This window comes from Acinonyx jubatus, chromosome B4 (assembly GCF_027475565.1).
Source record: "Acinonyx jubatus isolate Ajub_Pintada_27869175 chromosome B4, VMU_Ajub_asm_v1.0, whole genome shotgun sequence".
Classification (NCBI taxonomy): domain Eukaryota; kingdom Metazoa; phylum Chordata; class Mammalia; order Carnivora; family Felidae; genus Acinonyx; species Acinonyx jubatus.
The window spans coordinates 60083440-60104481 of record NC_069387.1 but is presented as its reverse complement, the minus strand read 5'-3'; the positions used below and the strand labels follow the sequence as shown (position 1 = coordinate 60104481).

At 36.5% G+C, this 21042-nt stretch overlaps 1 protein-coding gene and 1 long non-coding RNA gene across 20 annotated transcripts in view; one reads left to right on the top strand and one right to left on the bottom strand.

Annotated features, from left to right (window-relative positions):
• The window catches only part of CCDC91 (coiled-coil domain containing 91), a 381398-nt gene extending 368782 nt beyond the window's left edge, over positions 1-12616 (bottom strand). For 3 of the 18 annotated variants that reach the window (XM_053226093.1, XM_027035819.2, XM_015065242.3), the window contains exons 1-2: positions 12476-12615; positions 10681-10749 (exon numbers count right to left, since the gene is read on the bottom strand). Coding sequence is in view for 2 of the 18 variants with exons in the window: in XM_027035819.2 (XP_026891620.1) it covers positions 10681-10687 (7 nt within the window). In the remaining 16 variants the exon portion in view is untranslated. Of the gene's footprint in view, positions 1-10680; positions 10750-11930; positions 12070-12475 lie in introns of those variants that run through there. The other 15 variants (XM_053226085.1, XM_015065239.3, XM_027035822.2 and 12 more) reach the window with 12 other exon arrangements.
• A 91-nt stretch (positions 12617-12707) lies between these two features.
• Positions 12708-21042, top strand: part of LOC113593006 (uncharacterized) — a 33334-nt gene continuing 24999 nt past the window's right edge. For both annotated transcript variants that reach the window (XR_008300196.1, XR_008300197.1), the window contains exons 1-2: positions 12708-13994; positions 15258-15578. This is a non-coding gene — a long non-coding RNA (uncharacterized LOC113593006). The remainder of the gene's footprint in view (positions 13995-15257; positions 15579-21042) is intronic.

Sequence of the window (21042 nt, the reverse complement as noted above, 5' to 3'; positions counted from 1 at the left end):
AACTGTGTACAAATGTCTTTGGTTGGTGTTTTGTATTTTACATTAACTAGATACCACAGAAGAATTAACTATACTTCTAGAAACACATTCTATCACCTTCAACAACTTTATGTTGCTGCCTCTGGCAGCAATATACAGCACCCAAGCATGGGATATCTGTCTGGTGATAAGTAAGTAAATAAATACCTGGCCCAAAATTACACAGGATTCAAACACAGTAAGAGAAATAAAAGAAAAAAGAGAGATACACCTTGAAAATACCTAACCTGACACCCTCCTGTGAAAAACTTAGTAATATTAAGCAGGTCCTTCATATCCTTAAATTCATGACGAGTATGACAACTTGAAATTACTTGTTTTGGGAATTCTGATTGGTGAAATATGGCATTACTTCTCAAAGAAATGTCCGTATGCTTCACTGCAAAAAAATAAATGCACCTCAAAACAGACTAATGTAAATATAAAAAAGCATCTCTAGTAACATTTACAAATAGTGGCAAACCATTTATGTCTTCTTCAAATTCAAAGGTGATGCAAATTAAGTAAAATGCAAAAACTCACATATGTTTACTTTCTAAGAACCCAAAGATCTAATACAACTACATTTTAACCCATGTTCCTATCAACTGAAGATAACAATCATCCCAATCTCTTCTATAGCACTGGAAATAATATTCCCAATGATGACTCTCAGGTACTGTAAGATGCTAAGCCAGTCAGCTCAATGCTTGGGGACAGGACAGGGAAGAAAAGAATTCAGTTACCTTGGATTATTAAGGCATTCAAATCCACAAGTTAAAGTATAAGAGATTCTCACCAAAGCAAAAAATACTTGGCTTCTGGTGGGCTTTCTTTACTAGGAAATCTTATTAACCAGAAAATCCAATTTCTCCAAGTAATATGTTACAGCACTGCACATAGTAAGTATTCAATAAACGCTTCTTTACTTTCCCCTTCCAGCATAATTGTTTTGACAATTCAATGACCTTTTTAATTATAATGCACAAGCCCTATTTCCTCTATTTAATACCCAATTATAAAAGATGAAATAGCATAATATAACAGATAATAATGCTCAGAGACCACACAAGACAAAGAATACAGAATTTACAGAGTTCTCCAAGTCATTAAACAGGCAAACAGCAATAATACCAACAACAAACAGCAAAAATAACAAACCCTGTGAGGAGAATCTGATATCCAAAATTTCCATGTCATATATATTATACATTTTTAACATACAATATATGGATCATCTAATATATAATATGTAATTACATACACTATATATCTATAATTTTTAATATCTAGTTTTCAACAGAAAGCATGAGATATGCAAAGAAACAAAAAAAGTATAGCTCATATGCGGGAGGGAAGGAGCAGTCAATAGAAATTACTCCTGAGGAAACCCAGACATTGTACTTACTAGACAAAGATATCAATATCAACTACTTTATATGTGTTCATTGATATAGTCTCAAATTACCAAAGAAAACCATGCCTAAATAACTAAAGGATATTATGACAACCATGTCTCACAAAATGGAGAATATTAATGAAAAGACAGTAATCACAGAAATGAAACAACAACAAAAAAAATCTGTAGTTAAAAAGTACACCAACTGAAATGAAAAATTTACCAAAAGATCTCAACAGCATGTTTGAGCTGACAGAAGAATTACTGAACCTGAAGATAGATCATTTGAGATCAACCAGTCTGAAGAACAGAAAGAAAAAAAAAATGAAGAAAATGAACAGAGCATCAAAGATCTGTGGAAAACCAGCAGGCATACCAACATATGCATATGCATAATGAGAGCACCAGAAAGAAAGGAGAGAAAAAAAGGGGGGGGGGGGGGCCACAGGCAGAAAGAATATTTGAAGAAATCAGGCTATGGAAGTCCACAAATTTGATGAAAAAATTACTTTACACATCCAAGAAGTTCAACAATTCCAATTAGGATAAATGTGAAGAGATCCACACTTCAATATATCATAACCAAACTTTCAAATGCCAAAGACAAAGAGAATCTTGGAAGGAGCAAGAGAGCAGCAACTCATCACATACAAGGAATCCAAGAAAAGATTTTTAATCTGATTTCTTATAAGCAACCATGAAGGCCTGATGGCAGTAGGATGACACATTCAAAGTGCTGAAAGAAAAAGACTGCCAACAAAAATTCTATATTCAGCAAAACTAATATTCAAAAATGAAGAAATTAAGACATACCCAAATGAATAAAAACAGAGAGAACTCATCACCAGCAGTTCTTATCTGTGAGAAATACTAAAGGGAGTCCTAAAGGCTGAAATGAAAGGATAATAGACAATACTTGAACCTACATAAAGAAATAAAGAATACCAGTAAAGGTAACTACATAGGTAAATATAAAAAACAGTACAAAGGTATATTTTTCGTCATTCTTTTTTTTCTCATATCTGATTTAAAAGACAACTGCACAAAGCAAATACTACAAATCTGAGTTGACAGGCATACAGTGTAGAAAGAAGTTGTGCAACAATAGCAAAAAGAAGGGGAAGAAATAGAACTATATTATAGATTAAGCTGGTATTAATCCAAACAGACACCAAACAGACTATTATAAATTAACATATTGTTTATAATCCCCAAGGCTACTGCTAAGAAAATAACTCAAAAAAATATATAGTAAAAGAAACAAAGGAATTAAAATGGCACATTAGAAAATATCTATTTAACAAAAAAGAAAGCAATAGTAATACAGGAATTAAGGAGCCAAAAAAAATAAATAAATAACCCATTAAGACATACAGAAAACGAATAGTAAAATGACAAGCACAAGTCCTATCTTACCAGTAACTATATTAAATGCACAAGGGTTAATAAAAACTCTAATTAGAAGGCAAAAATTGGAAGAATGGATAAAAAATATGATCCAATCAGGTACTGTTTACAAGAGACATGCCTGAGATTCAAAGACACAAGTAAAATCATATACACCAATAATATATTGGGGTAACTAAGTAACTTCATAAACAGAATAATATACTATAAACAATCTGAAGTGTGGAGCATCCATTTCTAAAACCTAAAGTCAGTTAAGATCTGATTTTCATTCATCCAACAATTATTTAATAAAAACCAACCATGCTCTACTGAAGAATATAATGATCAATACAGCCACTTAGACTAGTAAAGAAAATATCAATATATAATGTAAACTACAATAAAAGTTTAGAAATGTTGAAATCTCATGCCCATCCCCATGCTTTCATCTCCTCGGATGCCTTGGCTCCTTCAGAATGTCTTATGTATATCAGCTCCCTCATTCATCATTTATTTTCCCTTTGTTCATTAACTCAACAAATATTAACTAACACCTATGATGTTCAAGGCACCTGTGAGGTGCTAAAGATATAATGGTAAGCAAAATTGGCCCTTGCCCCTTGCCGTCAAGTCTGGCAAAGAGAGAGAAATAAGCTTAAAAATACATGCAACCACATAGTGTTGCAATGATTGAGGGAAGAAAGGAATCTGAACTTCTCTGGAAGGTCAATTAAGGTTTTCTCACAGGCAGAAGCCTTGAGTACTTGCATCCAAAGCCAGAATGAGTAGGAGGCATTTCCAGTTAAATATGGAGTACTGAACATCCATGTTTACCACCATTCTCTTCTAAACTCCCACTAAAATGACAAATATATGAATAGACAATTCACAGAATTATCCATGTGACTAATAAGTATGTGGAAAATGGTCAATCTCACTAGTAATCAGGGACAGAAATAAAATATGTGGAAAAATGGTCAATCTCACTAGCAATCAGGGACAAAGATATGTTAGTGACAATGAGATTTGTATCTACCAGGTTAGCAAAAACTGCAAAAGTAATTATACCAAGTATTGGCAAGGATGGAGAGCCGTACTCTCAGATATTAATAGTAAGAGTAAAAAGTGGAACAATGACTTTGGAGAATAATCTAGTAATACTTAACTTGAAGATGCTCTTATAGTAAGAACCAGCAAATTCTATGACAGAACCTAGAAAAATTCATGTGCATCAGAGAAGGTGAAGAAAAAAATTCATTGCCAGGTTGTTTAAAATAGCAAAAAGAAAAAAAAAGTAATAACCTAGAAGTCATTTAGAGAGAGGAAATTGATTAATAATTAGTAAAAGTCATACAACACGATAAATCAATGAACATGAATAAACTAGTGTTATATGTATCAACATAGATAAATTTCAAAATGTATTGTTGAATAAACAAAGGAGGTGGCAGCAAAATACACAAAATATGACACCATTTTCATGAATTTTTTTTAAAAAGACATCACACGTACTTCTTATGGATACACAACCACAGTGAAGTTAAAAAGGCATGTAAGAAATGATAAACTACAACTTCAGAATAGTGCTACACTTTGGACAAGGAGAGAAGAGGATGGGTTCAAGGGTGTAAATTATAGCAATAGTAATTATTCCTTTTTAAAAATATGAAGCAAAAGGCAATGTCAATATGAGAAAAAATGAGTGGTGAGTACACTTGGATATTAATTAAATGAGTTAATTATTTGTAAAATCTTTAAAACAGTGCCCAGAATCTGCAAGCACCATATAAGTGGATACGAAAATATATGCAGTATTATTACCCTAAAGGTTTGAAATATTGAATTAAAAAATTTCATAGACCTCCTATCTCACACAATTAACAAACGTTAACTCAAACTAGATCAATGACCAAAATAAAACAGCTAAAACTACAAAACTCTTAGAAGAAAACATAGGGGCAAATCTTCATGACCTTCATTTGGCAATGGATTCTTAGGTATGACACCAGAAGCACAGGCAACAAAAGAAAAACTTACTAAATTGAATTTAATCAAAATTTAAAAATTTTTTGTATCAGAGAACATTATCAAGAAAGGGTAAAGACAATCTACAGAATGGGAGAAAACATTTGCAAATCATATATTTAATAAGGGTCTAGTACCCAGAATACATAAAGAACTCTCAGGAGCACCTGGGTGGCTCAGTCAATTGAGTGTCGAACTAAGGTTCAGGTTATGATCCCAGCATTGTGGGATGGAGCCCTACATAAGGCTCTGTGCTGAGCTGAGCGTGGAGCTCGTTTAAAATTCTCTCTCTCTCTCTGCCCCCTTCCCCACTCGCATGCGCTCTCCAATATATATAAAAAATTTTTAAAAGGAACTCTTAAAACTCGACAACAAAAAGACAAACAACCCAATTTCAAAATAAGCAAAAGAAGTTAATAAACACTTCTTTAAGAAAGATACAAAAATAACCAAAAGACACTTTAAACTGCTCAATATTATCATTAGGGAAATACAAATTAAAACTACAATGAGGTAGCAGTTCACACCCACTGAGATGGCCATAACCAAAGAGAAAAAAGGAAAATACCAAGTGTTGACGAAGATGTGGAGAATTGGAATCCTCATACATTGCTGGTAGGAATACAATATATACAGCCACGTGGGAAAATAGCTTAGCAATTCCTCAAAACGATAAACGCAGAATTACCACATTATGCAGCAATTTCACTCTTACATATACGCCCAACAAAACTGAATACAAGTACCCAAACAAATACTAGTATACAAGTGTTCATTGCAGCACTATTCACAATAGTGAATCAGCACAATAGCAAAAAGGTGGGGATATCCAAATGTCCATAAACAGATGAATGGATAAACAAAGTGTGCTAAGTGCTATATATTATATATACAACAAATTATGCAGGCATAAAAAGAAATGGAATAGTAATAAAACATAGATGAACCACAAAAACATTATGCTAAGTGGATGAAATCAGACACAAAAGGCTACACATTATATGATTTCATTTATATGAAATATCCAAAACACAGGTGAATCCATAGAGAAAGCAGATTGTGTTTGCTAGGGGCTGGGGAAAAGGGAAAATGGGAATGACTGCCTAATGAGTGCTGGGTTTCCTTCTGGGGTGATGAAAATATTTTGGAACCAGATAGAGTTCCACAAAATTGTGAATGTACTAAATGCCACTAATTATACACTTTAAAATGATTACTTTTATGTTATGTAAGTTTCACCTCAATAAAAAAATAATCAAAAAGAAGTGTTTTAAAAAATGTTTGAAAGTGTTCAGGAGCAGTACTTGCTACATTATCAATACTTAAAAATAGTGGTTACTATTACTGCCATTACATACATCACAATATATCATTGCAGTAATTGGTCCATAAACACAGGTAGTCCCTATGATACCTGTGATATTGACGTAACTGCTTCAATTCCAGGATCTTAACCTGTAAAATTCATTTTCTTACTACAACTTTGATACTTCTATTTGCACTACCCTATCATTCCTACCGAACCTGTTATTCACCCCTATTGAAATTTCTAGTATCCCAAACCACTCATTATTCTCTCAGCCTACCAATAACTCCTCCTTTCTAACTCCCAACTTTCTGTTAATAATGCTAAAGCTTTTGTCTTGATTTCTTCCTTGATCACTCTTTATCCTTCTAAATGCCTCTGTTTCTTTTCCATGATTAACATTGTGTGTTATACACCAATAAATACACTCAATACATTCAATAGGTAATAGACAAACCTACCCAGGGGCCAATGTTTGGGCTTCTCAATTGAGACTCATCAGTCTGAGGAATAGAAAGAAAAAGAAATGAAAAGTGAACAGATCCTCAGACACCTGTAGGAAACCATCAAGCATGCCAACATAAAAACTATGGCAGTTCCAGAAGAGACAAAGGGGCAAAAAGAATACTGCAAGAAATAATGACGAAAAACTACCCTAAGTTTACTTCCCAAAGTATACTTCCCAAAGTACACACACACACACACACACACACGCACAGTTCATCAATAGATGCCTTTTGGAATACTTTAAGTGGGGGGAGAAAAGTATATGCTGGTTAAAGAATCAGATCCACCTTATAATTCCCAATTTACCACCTAAACAATCTGCTAAATTATTTTGCTCAGATGAAAGTAACTATGATGATAATATCCATGGTCCTGCTATGTGAAAGAAAAATCATCTAAAAATTTCATGTATATGCTGCCTCACTTGTTCATAAGATTTTCTACTCCTAAGTACTTTGTAGGAATCACACCATAAAACATTTTGCAATCTGACTAGATTCTAAGTGCTCAGAGGACTTCTCATCAACCATATGGAAATCACTTTGTATGTGCATGACTGTGACACTGAGAATAACCCTGTGGCATTTCTTACCTCTCCTATTTATAACAAGAGAAGCAAGATCAGTAACACCTAAATTTGGAACTATAGAAAATAAAACTCAGTACACCAATGAAGATAAAGTCTCCTACAAAAGGTTCTTGCAACAAAAGGTACTATACAAGTATCCTTAACTAATATGACTGTGGAAAAAAATCACATATACTAAATAAGCAGGAGATATTTTACACCATTCACTTTAAGCAGAAACTAGTCCTAAAAAGAAACTAATAAAATATACCTCTTCTGCATAACAGACAAAATAAGTAACTTAAAATATCTAAATGCCTCATGAAAACCATCACCAGTTAATAAACACTGTTTTCCCATTCAGCAGAATAGAAAATAAATCTTCATTTCAATTTGTCCTGTGATTCAAATGGGTGGCCCATTTAATGCCATTCAGGTTTCATAGGCTTATTTTCAATTTTTCATGTCCAATGTGGGCAAACTGTTGGAATGAAAGGTATAACCTCATGTTAAGTTGTCTTTATTAAATCCATAATTAAAATAATGATACTCTCACTTTTACCAACTATCTTCAATGATGTCTACACATGTAGACATGTAGTTTTTTTTTTTTTAATGTTTTTATTTATTTTTGAGAGAGAGACAGAGTGTGAGCAGAGGAAGGACAGAGAGCGAGGGAGACAGAATCCGAAGCAGGCTCCAGGCTCTGAGCTGTCAGCACAGAGCCCGTTGTGGGGCTGGAACTCACTGACCACGAGATCATGACCTGAGCCAAAGTCAGTCACCTGAGCCACCCAGGTGCCCTTACCCATGTACTTTTCTAGTAATATTCATGTGAGTCCCTATCAGTGAAGCACATCCACAGATTAATGGATCTTACATAACACCGCAACACTATCCTTACCACAATGGTAGAAGTTCTGAATTCTCATAATACAAAAGTAAAGCATCTTGAAATGATCGTGCAGATCGTGCAAAACTTACCACAAGGTTGGACACAACATAAAAGGCAATTTGGCTGGCCTCTCCGTTAGCTAGGCCTTCTTTTGGTAGGAGATGCACATGGTCAGTGATAACAAGGCTGGCAAAGGGGGAAAAAAGTCAGTCTTCCCCAAATAGCCGGAAAAAGTGACTTCATGCTTTACAAAACAGTGGTTACTTAGTTCATATAGTTACTTTATATGACAACAATGTGTTGGACTGAGTTATGTAAATACCAAAACGGACATACCCTTCTAAGGAAAACCACTTCGATAGAATTATTACATGCTGCATTTTAAAGTGAATAACATTAACTCTGCTCTTCATCTATTAAACCTGTAATTTTAAAAAATGCTTCCCATTTCAAAATTTTAAAAATTATACCCTTTGCTAGTAATACTAAATATATCCCTAATTCTTTAAGTAGGATTATACGTCCTATAGCTAACACTCTTTGTAAAAGTAAAAAAAAAGAGGGTACAGGTAAAGAAAGTCTAACTAATTTAAAATTTAAAAATATACAAAGACATAAATTTGGATAAACATTTTACAAGTGACTGATACCATCTCATGTTGAGTTATTAATTTGCTTAATGAGTTTATTCTAAGCATCAAAATTAAAACAGATTCAGAATAAACACAAGATACACAAAACACTTACAAGAACTCAGTATTGGCAGTATAGCATATGAATAAAAGAAAATTCAGGAAGACTTGTTATCAAACCCCTGCTCTACGACTTACTATTAATGCAACCTTGGATAAATTTGCTCACTTGTATGAGACTCAATTTCTCTGGCTATGAAGTGGGAAAAATACTACCTACCTCGAAAGGTACTGGGTGGAATTCAATAAAACAACAGACAAGGAGTTTTTAGAAACTCTGCATATGCATCTATATAATGCTAGGCTCAAAGATTTCCATAATTCTTATCAAAAGAAGAACAAGAAAAGTATTTCACACTACACTAAATGCATCCAGAATTCTATCTAGATTATTGGCAGCAAAAAAACAATGTATGCAGAAAAGCTGTTCAATCATTTTAGACTCTAAACCTATGAAAGAAATGGTTTGAACTAGATAAAATCTAAGGTACTCTGAGTTTCTAAACTTCTAGGATTCTATCTTAAAGTGATGCCCAGAAAGTCAATGTGTCAACTACCACATTTTGCTCCAAAATTTATTACGATAAATAACGCAGAGGACAAATTCTAAGAATATCAAATAAAACAAAGAGACAGTGTATATTAAGAATCTGAAGAGAGGTGTCTGGGTGGCTCAGTCAGTTAAGTCAGTTAAGCCAACTCTTCATTTTGGCTCTGGTCCTTATCTCACAGTTTCGAGCCAGGAGTAAGGTTCTGCACTGACAGGGCAGAGCTTGCTTGGGATTCACTCTCTCTCTCTCTCTATCTAACCCCTCCCCCACTCTCATAAACACAGGTGCTCTCTCAAAAAATAAACTTTAAAAAAAATCTTACCAGAGTTATGCACAAAAATGTTTAATGTTAATTCTAATGGGGAAAGCTTAACTATAAATCAAGAACTTACAAATCAAGTTATCAAAAAATTCATGATGTAGCGAGCACTTACAATGTAATGCTACTGAAAAGAGAAAAATATAAAACAATATTTACAATTTTGTTTTTAAAATGTTTTCAGAAGAAAAAGACCAAAAGAAAAACCAGCAAAATGTTTGCAGAACTTATTTCATGTTAACAGAAATGGGTTAGCGTTTTTTTCTTCATAGGATTCTTTATTTCCCAATTTTCTACTATAATCTACTATGATTTCCACAATGAAAAAAAATACAATATTCATCCATGCTAAAATAGCAAACTAGAGGCTAACAAAACTTCCCCTATCTGATGAAAACTGTTTACAAAAAACCTAGAGCTAACTATTTAATGGTGAAAGACTACATGCCTTACCTACTAAGATAAAAAAACAAGGCAAGGATGCCTACTTATACTTGTCCTATTCAACATCATACTGGAGGTTCTGGCCAGTGCAATCAGACAAGAAAATGAAATACAGCTGACCCTTGAACAACTCAAGGGTTAGAGGCACCAACCCTCTCACTGTCAAAGATCCACATATAACTTTTGACCTAATGATGATTTTAATTGTAAATTATACCTCAATAAACCTAAATTTCAAAGGACACGGGACATGCCCTTTTGAAAATTACACATCAAATTAAATGAGCTACCTCCAGTTCACTGGGTTTGGGGGTGGGGGTAAGACAGTGAGGAAACCAAAAAATCCTTAGAAATATTACAAATAAAAAAAATCAATTTACCATCAAGATTTATCAATAAGAACAGATACTGATACAAAGAATTAACCTAAAAAGAGTTGCCTTTTTTATTAAGTTCTGTTTGAACAGACTATAACAAAATCTGATTAGCTAACAAGACCAAAGGTCACAAGCAACAGGTTGATAAAGGAACATTGTGATTATGAGCCAGAATTCAGAAACAACTTACCTAACATTTCACTTGCAATTTACTAATGGAAATGGTCTCATTCAGCCCAATGCACTGCCACCCCAACTTCTATTAAGAGAAATACAATAAACTTTCAAATAGCTTTCTTTATTTGTAACAATCCTATATACTTTATAAGTCATGTATCTACAAGCTAGGGGTGTCTCTTACTTGGCAAATTCCTATTTATCCATTTAACCTTCAGATCAGCTCATTAGTAACCATCGTTCTTTCTTTCTTTTTCTTTCTTTACTGTCACTAATAATAATAATAATAAAGTGCTGTCCTGTCACTAAAAAAATAAGTAAGTGCTGTCCCTCTCTGATGACTCTGCAGTTTCTTTTTTTCTGGTGTAAATATTAAAATGATTACAAAAAGCTCTAAAAAGTTTTGAGCTGATTACTCCAATAAGAAGATACATTTTCCCATGTAATAAAAGAGGTAAATTTTAACTTTCATCATTTTGTTTTATGTTTATTCCATTTGGCTTATACTGTTGCTAGGAAACCAATTCATAATAAGATTTCCAAGCACACGGAACAACCCTAGCCAGCCAACTTTGTAACCAGGGCAATTGGCGACCACACAATTTACTGGCTAGTCAGCACCACACAGGTGCGCTCTCCCTGGCATCCCCCTTGCTCTATTTACCTAACAGGTACAGTAAGTACAGCCAATTCCTTCATTGCAACAGAAATTGTAGCACAGGGCAAATGGGATGATTAGAAGTGTAGAACTCTCTGATGTCAGAGAACAAAGTGAATCTATTGTCACTCCCTGTGGTCCCACCCAACTAAATATTCTGGGTATTTTGTCTTAAATTGTACGGTGAAATGTTAGCCCAACCCAATCACTCCACCAGGCAGCATTTAAACTACTCCCAAAAGCCATCACCAACTACCGCCCAGATAAATATTTGGAGAGGATGGTGGTATCAATATCTGCACAGTTCAGAAGGGAAGGGAAGTAAAAGAGTCGGAATTCTTAAGGGGACGCTGAGTCACCTACAGCTGTGGCCAGGATTTCACCCTCCAGGAAATCAGGCTCTGCCCCAACTCGCATCATGGAAGCAAGTAAAAGTAGCAGCAACACCATCCTACCAAAAAAACATCCAGCTCTACTTTTAATAGGGTTACCACTCCTTAAAGTGAAGCCAGAAATAGATTTCATGTCCAAAGCTTTCCACCACAGTATACAACTTGGGCAGACGGAAGAAACATCTTTATTGTGGGGAAAGGGGGCGCACTTACAGGGATGAAGGATGCCTCACCACTTGCAAAGTTACTAGCTCCTGCCGTAACCTCAAAATGCCCCTTGTATGGCAACATGTGGCCCAGAGTATCTATAAGGTAATGTGGCTGACAGGTGTTGTAGAGCTTTTACGCCGGTGTACACAACGAAGCAGAGGGGGAAACATAAATCAGGCGCCATCAGTGAAAACTTGGCAAGGATCTAAGTCTCTGTTCGGTGGGAGCTTCGGTGACACAATAATCACGTGCACTTGTCCGTAGATGTTCGGAAATATTGGATTCTGGAATGTACAAGGGCTGAAACCTGCCGGCAGAGCAAGTACCGGTTGGCACTCAGGGCCGAGGCAGCAGGAATCCGTTCCAGCCCGAAGCAGGTCACACCTCCAACCCCGGTCCCGGCCACCTCGGAGGGGAGAGGCCGGAGCTAGCGAGAGGCGGAAGCCGGGCCGCATTCCCCGCCCGCGCCCAAGCCGCCTCGGGCGCGCCCCCGCCTCACGCGGCCCCGGCCCCCCAGACCCAGGCCCGGAAGGCGAGCTTCCATTTACCTGCTCCCCGCTCTGGCTCCTGCCGCCGCCGCCTCCGCGCCGCTCACCCAAACAGCCAGGTGAGCCACCCCAGCAGACGGCCCCGCAAGCGCACACCCGGGGCACGACCCCAAACCCGTCGTGGGGGAACGCGACCCCAGCCACACAAGTTGGGATAGCCCACGCACCACCCGGCTTCAAGCACCTCTGCCCCCGGAAGTTGATTTCCTCCAAGGCCCGCCCAGAGCTGCGCTTGTCACTCAACGCCAACACGCGCGTCACGTGACCCGAGCTGAGGGCCCCATCTTCAGAGCCACGCCTCTAATGGCTTGAGTAGTCCATGGAGGGTTGCCTTCTGAAAGGGGTTGACGCAGAAACTACCTCCTGTTGATTATAGCTTCTCTCTCCTCTAGAATGACGGACGCAGTTCCTATGCCTAATGTATGCAAATAAAACCATCCGCAAAATGATACTCCCATCTGGGATTCTATAGGACTGTTCCTGAGAAAAGCCTGCCTGATGTTTTCACCACCTCCAGGCAGAGTTCAGTAAAAACGAACTTAGCCAAATGCCTGACAGGTAGTAAGTGCTCAAGAAACAGTTGACTGGACGACTGCTCCATTTCTTCTCTGCATATCTGAACACTCAAGCACCGGAAGGCACCTAAACCCAGAGCCTCTCCAGACCATATGACATCAGTCAAAGACTCTGCTTGAGAATTATTTTTGTTCTTGGCCTCAGCTCCGGATCACAGCAACTTATATATGCCATCTCTGTTTCAGAGACAGTTTATTTTCAGCTGCCAAGCCACTTTTTTCCAAGCCTTCAGTCAAATAATTTCTCCTGAAGAAAAAGAAAAGAGAATGACATAACTGTCAGGGTTTTATTTGAAAAGAAGAGTGGTTATATAGATTTTTTTGTGTGTGTTCATATCAAAGTGTCAATAACTGTTAAAGAGGAACAGTCAACTAGCAAGTCACTTGTCAATGATTCTTCCATCTTTGACATGGGAGAGATTTGAAGAACATTTATTTAGCAATTTTTTATTAAATGTCTACTTGGCTTACTGGACTAAGTTGTGGCAATCTGAGAATGGACCAGATTTCACTCAAGATGTTTGCCTTCAAGGAGTTTATAGTCTAGTGGGAAAAATAAACAAGTAAAATCTGGGAACTTTAAGCATAAATCTCTGGAACATTCATAGTCATTGTATAACAGGAATTCTTTAACATTTTGGATGTTATTTTCTCATCTTTCCACTGAACAAAATTGACTCAAGCCTTTAATAATCTCTGCTGTGTACTTGCAGTGGAAAATGTCAACAAGTAATCCTAACAATTCTCCAGGAAGTGGAGGCTCAGGTGGTTAGTGAGTAGTCCCAATATTGAGCTCAAAAGTCGGTCTTCTACATCCATTTTTTCTGTCGTGTGTTTCTATCATGAACACGTTTCCATTATAGCAGATTGATGCTTTCTTACCCAAATTTATTTACCTATCTACTAGACCACGAGGTCAAAGACCACTTTTCATTTGTATATCTGTGAGTCTGCTTCTTATTTGTTTTTGTATATGCATCAATATCATAGTATTTAGTGATTAGAAGAAAGATATTCAATAAATGCTTCTTAAACCAAGTACAGTTACCTTTATATCATTTTGTGTCTCATCCCTTTCTGCTGGAAACCTCAGATGAGTTTCTGAGAGTTTTCATTGATATGTCTGTATGTTTCCTCTGTCCCACTTACTCCAATATTCAATATTAAACAGACTTATGATAATAATAGAAACTAATACTTATTGAACATTTGCTATGTGCTGGCATAATTATCTTATGTGACTGGCTAAATATTTTGAATCTACTATCTAATTTGTCATAACATTAATCCTCCAAAGTAAGTATATTAATATATTCACTTTTTAGATAAGGATAAAGAGTTACGGAGAGTAATTTAACCAAGTGGTAGAGCAGGATCCAAAGCCAGGTCTGCCCGATGAAAGGATTTGTTTATTCACCACAACACACTGCCTCTGCTTTTCACATCATTTGTTTATCAGTGGAACCAAATTTCACCACCTCCATGAAGTCTTTCCCTCCCTCACATAGTAATCTGTACTTTTTCTTTTTTAGTCTAAACTCAATGGTTTTTAGTATATTCACAGAATTGTGCAACCATCACCACAATCAACTTTGGAATATATTTATCACCTCAAAAGGAAATCTCGTACCCTTTGTCAGTCACTCCCCATTCCTCCCATTCCCTGCCCCTTAGGCTTAGACAGACACAAATCCACTTTGTATATTTTTAGGTTTGCCTATTCTGGACATTTCATATGAATGCAATCATGCAATATGTAGTCTTTTGTGACTGGCTTCCTTCACTTCACATCATGTTTTCATAGTTCATTTAACCATTCTTCAGTTGGTGGACACTTGAGTTGTTTCCACTTTTGGGCTATTCGAATAATGCTTCTACAAACATTCATATACAAGTTTTTGGGTAAACATAACATTTTCATGGATATATATACCTAGGAGTTGGATTGCTGAGCCATTTGCTAATTCTGCTTAACCTTTTGAGAAACTGCCAGATTGTTTTCCAAAGTGAAAAACATTTTACATTCCCACTAGCAATGTGTGAAGGTTCTAATTTCTCCATAGTCCTCTTCTTATCTCCTCAAGAACTTAAGTGTACTAGAATTTATCCCTCTGTTATGATAGGACTTATGACTCTATTACTTTTCAGGGTATTTTTCATAAGCCATCTTGTATTATTATTTACCTTTGTAATGCATGTATTTGCAGGCCCATCACCCTAATAGATTGTGACCTTTTGAGATGAGAAACATGGTTCCTGCCCTCAAGAGGATCAAATTTGGAGAAAAAGGTAGATAATCATATCAAATAGGGTGAGAACAAGCACTGAAATCAAGTTTATTGTTAACATGTGGAGGAGGAGCACCTCATTCAACCTGCGTTCAACAAGAAGTACTTCTCAAAAATGTCAAGCTCAAGACGAGTATTGAAGAACCAGTAGGAATTGGCCAAGCTAAAAAGAGACAAAGAGTGCTCCATACACAGGCACATATACCTTTGTATGTGTCTCCTTGCCTATGAACTGTAGAGGTAAGTATAGTGTGGAGGTTGGTATAGTGGAGGCAAAGGTGGGAATGTGTGGGAATGTGACAGGAGAAATGGGAACTGTAGATGGGTCAAGAGGGTTGGAGAATTTTATAAACTGCGAAGGAGTTTGAAATTTATCCTGTAGGCAATGGAAAACAAATGGATTGTTTAAGTGGGGTTGGGGAGAATTACTTTAGCAGCAGTGTGCAGGTTGGATTATTAGATAGGGAACGGGTTTTTCTCTGGAAAAACAGGGAAAGAAGACTGATAGAACAACTAGAATGAGGAATTGTGGAAGCCCGAGTAGAGATGGTACCCATGAAATTGGCTAAAAGGATTTGAAAGGCATGTAGGCAGCAAAAACATAGGAAAGAACTGAAGGTGTATTCCTGGTTTCTGGTGCTATTCAAAGAGGTAGGGGATTCAGGAAGAAGATGCTACACTTGCTGGTAAGAATAATGAAACACCACAACTTAGTCCTATTGCAGTTTATATGCAGTTGCAGTCATCCACAGAAATGAGGTGGATGTCCACCTAAAAGCTGGTCCACATTTCAAGACTTCTGATGCCACACATGCACCAAGAGGATGTAAGAAGATTTATTGGTCATGTAATGAGACTTTCTAGGAAGAGCAGGGTAAGTTTCCCAAAAAGTCCAAAATGGCTGGGAGAAGGGTGGAAGGAGGTTGGAAGAGAGACTGGCTCTTGGGGGTTTTATGGTGGCTAGGGTATGGTGCTAGGGTGAAAATTCCTACGTAGGGGCCAAGGCTTGTGTGGCTTGAATTTCCCACTGGCACCAAAGAAGGGAGCACCCAGGCTTTCTCATCAGCCTGCACAGATGTAGGGCAAGAGGGAACAGATGAAGGCTTGAAAGTTGTCAACCTTCAAACACCAAATATGGAGTCAGAGTCTTTACTACTACGTATGTTTAGAGTTTAGTTTCATTTTGTTTACTCCAACAAGAAAATAATGTAATTGTTGTATCTTTAGATGCTTTGAAAATGATTGTAGCGGATACTTGCCTTCTCAAAATCTATTGCACTCTTCCCACACTGTGTGGCACACACCTGAGAAATTTGGGTGGAATTAACCTCACCTTTATCCCAAAGTGAGTCTAATCAGGATAACCCTGACCTATGATGTTCCCTTAGCCATATATGGTTTAGGATTGAGCACCAATCATAGGACTTTTGCCCCAAAATTGTGTAGTATGGCTCCCTCTCCCTCTCGATGTGAATGAGAAAGCATATGATCCTTGTTGCCGAAGGCAGTCATTTTGTGACCAAGAAAATGAAAGCGAAATGGAGCTGAAACCTTGATCAAATAAACAAAGATCTATAACATTGTATATAAGCAAAAGGAGGTAAAATACAAACTGTGAAATTTTTAAATAAGCACTTTTCTGGCCCCTTTCTCTTTCTATACTCGATTGTTCCATTATGTGAGCCTTCAAATCAAACCAGCATGGAGTCTGACCGTTTTGCTACTCTCCTCAGTATTGAATACTGAATAGTGTATTGAATATTGGTTAAGTCAGTTTGAATTTGTTACTATTATACTTTCCCTCAAGATACTTTCCTGTACGTAATGTGATATAAATGTGCACATATGTGTTACTTAATTTACTTTATTCCCTAATGGTTGTCAGTTGCCATAATCTAGATTTCCCACCTTAGATGTATTCAGCTGGCATTTAATCAGAAAGACTGCATTCCAAACGTAGCAACCATAAATGTTTCTGCTATCATATCTTCCATTAACACCTGAGGCTTTGCTAATCAATGGATGTGATAAACAGGTTTTCATAAGTGAAATTAGGGGCTCTCTATTAGCATAAGGGATATTATAAATTGACTCTCATTGATGAACCAGTGGTGTTCATGATACAAAGATTGAATAAAATATTTCAGAGACAGTCCCTACCTTGCATGACCAAGGTTATAAGAAGCTAGCAAACTCTGTAGTCTGCACTTTTAGGAACAGCACCCTTCAGACCCTCAAACAAAAAATGTCTAAAATCCTAATAATCTTCAGTATGCCAACGATGGAACAGTTTAATTTCTGCTTAACTGGAGGAAAAATCACACTCATTATGGAGGTGACTGGAGACATCACGCTTATTATGGAGACAAGGAATAAATTACTGTGCCCTTCCCTCCCGACTGTAGGTTCATTTTTTAGAATATCCCCAATGCAGATGCCATTAAACTGAGATCTTGGGATGGGCCGTTAAACTAAATTCAGAGTGGCAGAGTGTGAAGGGCTACTAGTAAAGAGAAATTCCAAGATATAAAAACTTGGACTACACATGGTCTCTGACCATAGTTACTTGCCTACAGAAGCAACAAGAAGCAATTAGTTCAAAAACCTAATATTAGCAGGAAGATATATTATTAAATAAACCTCAAGCCTGACTGATAATAGCCTGTGACTATTTAATCTTAAGCCTCAGACTTCTACATTCAACCTGATAGGAAATAAGCTGCCAAAATAGTGTAACCTCTTAAAAAGAGCATCTTTCCCCAATGACCATCTTGGACAGGGCCATAAAGAACACCGAGAGCAAAACAGTACCTGCCAAAAGAATCCATACCACTGCTATCCAGGAATCCTAACTACTCCTGTCTACAGATTATGACAAAGATCAGTGACTACTATGTAATGTTTCCAGATATACCCTGTTTAATTGGGAGTTTTCATTGCAATTACTTTGTCCTTTCTCTTTCATTGCATTTTGCATTTGTTGTCAGTAGGTGACTTGTCACTGGTTGCTAGAGCACAAGGAACTCCAGATGAAGATATAACACTTTGCAGAGACAGAAAGAAGATGCTCACTAATTACAGTGGTGGTGAGCAATAGGGTACACTACAGTGGATGTGGCAGTTGTTATCCAAACATGCATTTCACTCTGCCCCCATTGTGTAGTATTCAGATATATTGGATGAGCTTAACCCTAACCTTTTCCACGGTTAGTCCTAATTGGTGGAGGCCAGAAGTTACTCCCAAACCCCTTGCCACCATAAGTGGGGGCAGGCAGACCCAGTCCCAAGTCAATCATGGCATTACCCTAACCATAAGAATTGCTTCAGGGATCATCCAATAGGCACAAAACTCAGGACCAATGTTCAGTGCTTGTTGGAAGGAACTTTCTGTCTTCCTGCTAATCCAAGCGGAAAAGCGTGTAATTCCTATTGCTTTTAATAGTCATCTTGTGACCATAAAGGAAACCAGTCTGAGGATAAAAACAGATACAGATTATAGAACAAAGATGATATAATTCAGAGAAATGGAGCTGAAGCTTTGATCAAATCAGTTCTAAAGCTTCTCTCACCTCTATAGGACTTTTCATTTATCCAAACAATTTTCATTTATCATTTAATCCAATGTGAATTAGGTTTTCTGTTACCTTCAATCCCAAGAGTTTTAACTGGTAGAAAGATTTTGTATCTCTATCTTCATATTAAATGTCGGAAAATGAATTGCCATTTTCTTAAAATGGGAGTTTTTTCCACCTTCTTCGCTTTCCCTTTGTCTATGTTCATGCCAGAGTGAGACTGAAAATGATGTACAGTCCCTGAGCAGTTCTTTAAGATTCATATGATACTCAGCTTTCACATTAATCCAATGGAAACTATTTCAGATATGTTTTTAGAACAATATATATAAAATATGGAAAGAGTACACTAAGAAAGTCTTCAATCAGGTCCCTCCTCTAAGCTGGTCTCTTATGAATTCTGTGCAGCATCTAACCCATTTATGAAATCTCCATTATATAGGAGATACATGAGCTCTCACTTCACACTAGTTTGCAAGTTGTCGTTAGCCACCATTTTGGTTTGCACAGTTTGGCTTCATTCATAACTGGGCAAAAATCACTCCCTTAATGTCTAAAAAACTTTTGCACAGTGAAGGAAACCATCAACAAAATGAAAAGGAAAACTACTGAATGGGAGAAGATATTTACAAATGATACGTCCCATAAAGGGTTAATGTCTAAAATATATAAATACCTTATACAACTCAACACCTATATATATATATATATATATATATATATATATATGATTAACAAATAAGCAAAGGACCTGAATAGACATTTTTTTCAAAGACATACAGATGGCCGAACAGATACATGAAAAAATGGTTAACATCACCAATTATCAGGGAAATTTACAAATCAAAACTACAATGAAATATCACCTCACAGCTATCAGAATGGCTAGTATCAAAAAGACAAGAAATAAGTGTTCATGAGGATATGGAGAATAGGAGCCTTTGTGCACTGTTGATGGGAATGTAAATTGATGCAGCCACTGTGGAAAACAGTATAGAAGTTCCTCAAAAAGTTAAAAATAGAAGTGCCATTATAATCCAGCAATTCCACTTTAGGGTATTTATCTGAAAAAAAAAATGGAAACACTAATTGGAAAAGATATATGCAGTCCCACTTGTTGCAACATTGTTTATAGCAACCAAGATATGGAAGCAACCTAAGGGTCCATCAATAGATGAATAAATAAAGAAGATGTGGTACACATACATAAAGGAATATTACTCAGCTATAAAAAAGAATGAGATCTTGCCATTTGCAACAACATGAATGGACTTAGAAGGCATTATGCTACATGAAATAAGAGGAGACAAATATATGATTTCACTTATATATGGAATCTTTAAAAAAAAGGCAGGAACAGATTCATAAATACAGAGAACAGACTGGTGGTTGCCAAAAAGTTGGGGGTTGGGGGGATGGGCCAAATAGGTGAAGGAGATAACGAGATACAAAATTCCAGTTATAAAATACATAAGTCGCAGGGATTTAAAGTACAGTATAGGGAATATAGTCAATAATAATATAATAACTTTGTATGGTGACAGATAATAACTAGACTTGTTCTGATTATTTTGTAATGTACATCACTTTGTTAAATCACTATGTTGTACGCCAGAAACTAGGATAAAATTGTATGTCAACTATATGTCAATAAAAAAAATGAACTTCTTCTCTTATTATCTCAGTGCCTAATACACAAAAAGAAGCCAGCATTTCATCCATGTAATCATTATAATAAATTAATAAAAACTAATTTACATAATGAGTTGCATTTAACTATGTACTCCAAATGATAACTCAGAGATGAAGCACATGTGTCCACCCTACTTCCTTTACTCTTCATTATATCCTTAAAAAGAAAGCATCAGTGGAATGAAACTGTCTAAAAACATTAAAAATCAATGCTCGAATCTTTTTTATGTTTTAGATTAATTCTAACACCGAAATTATTCGCATAACTCCCAATGCTTAAATGTCACATCTCTGGCTGCTAAACAGTACTTTTTATGACAATATTGAAAAATCAAAAAGTGAGCTAGGTTTTGCATCTATATTAAACCATCATATTGCTTCTTTAGAAGTTACTCTACCACTTTTGCAGATGGAGCAAGCAATACTCTGGGCAGAAAGCC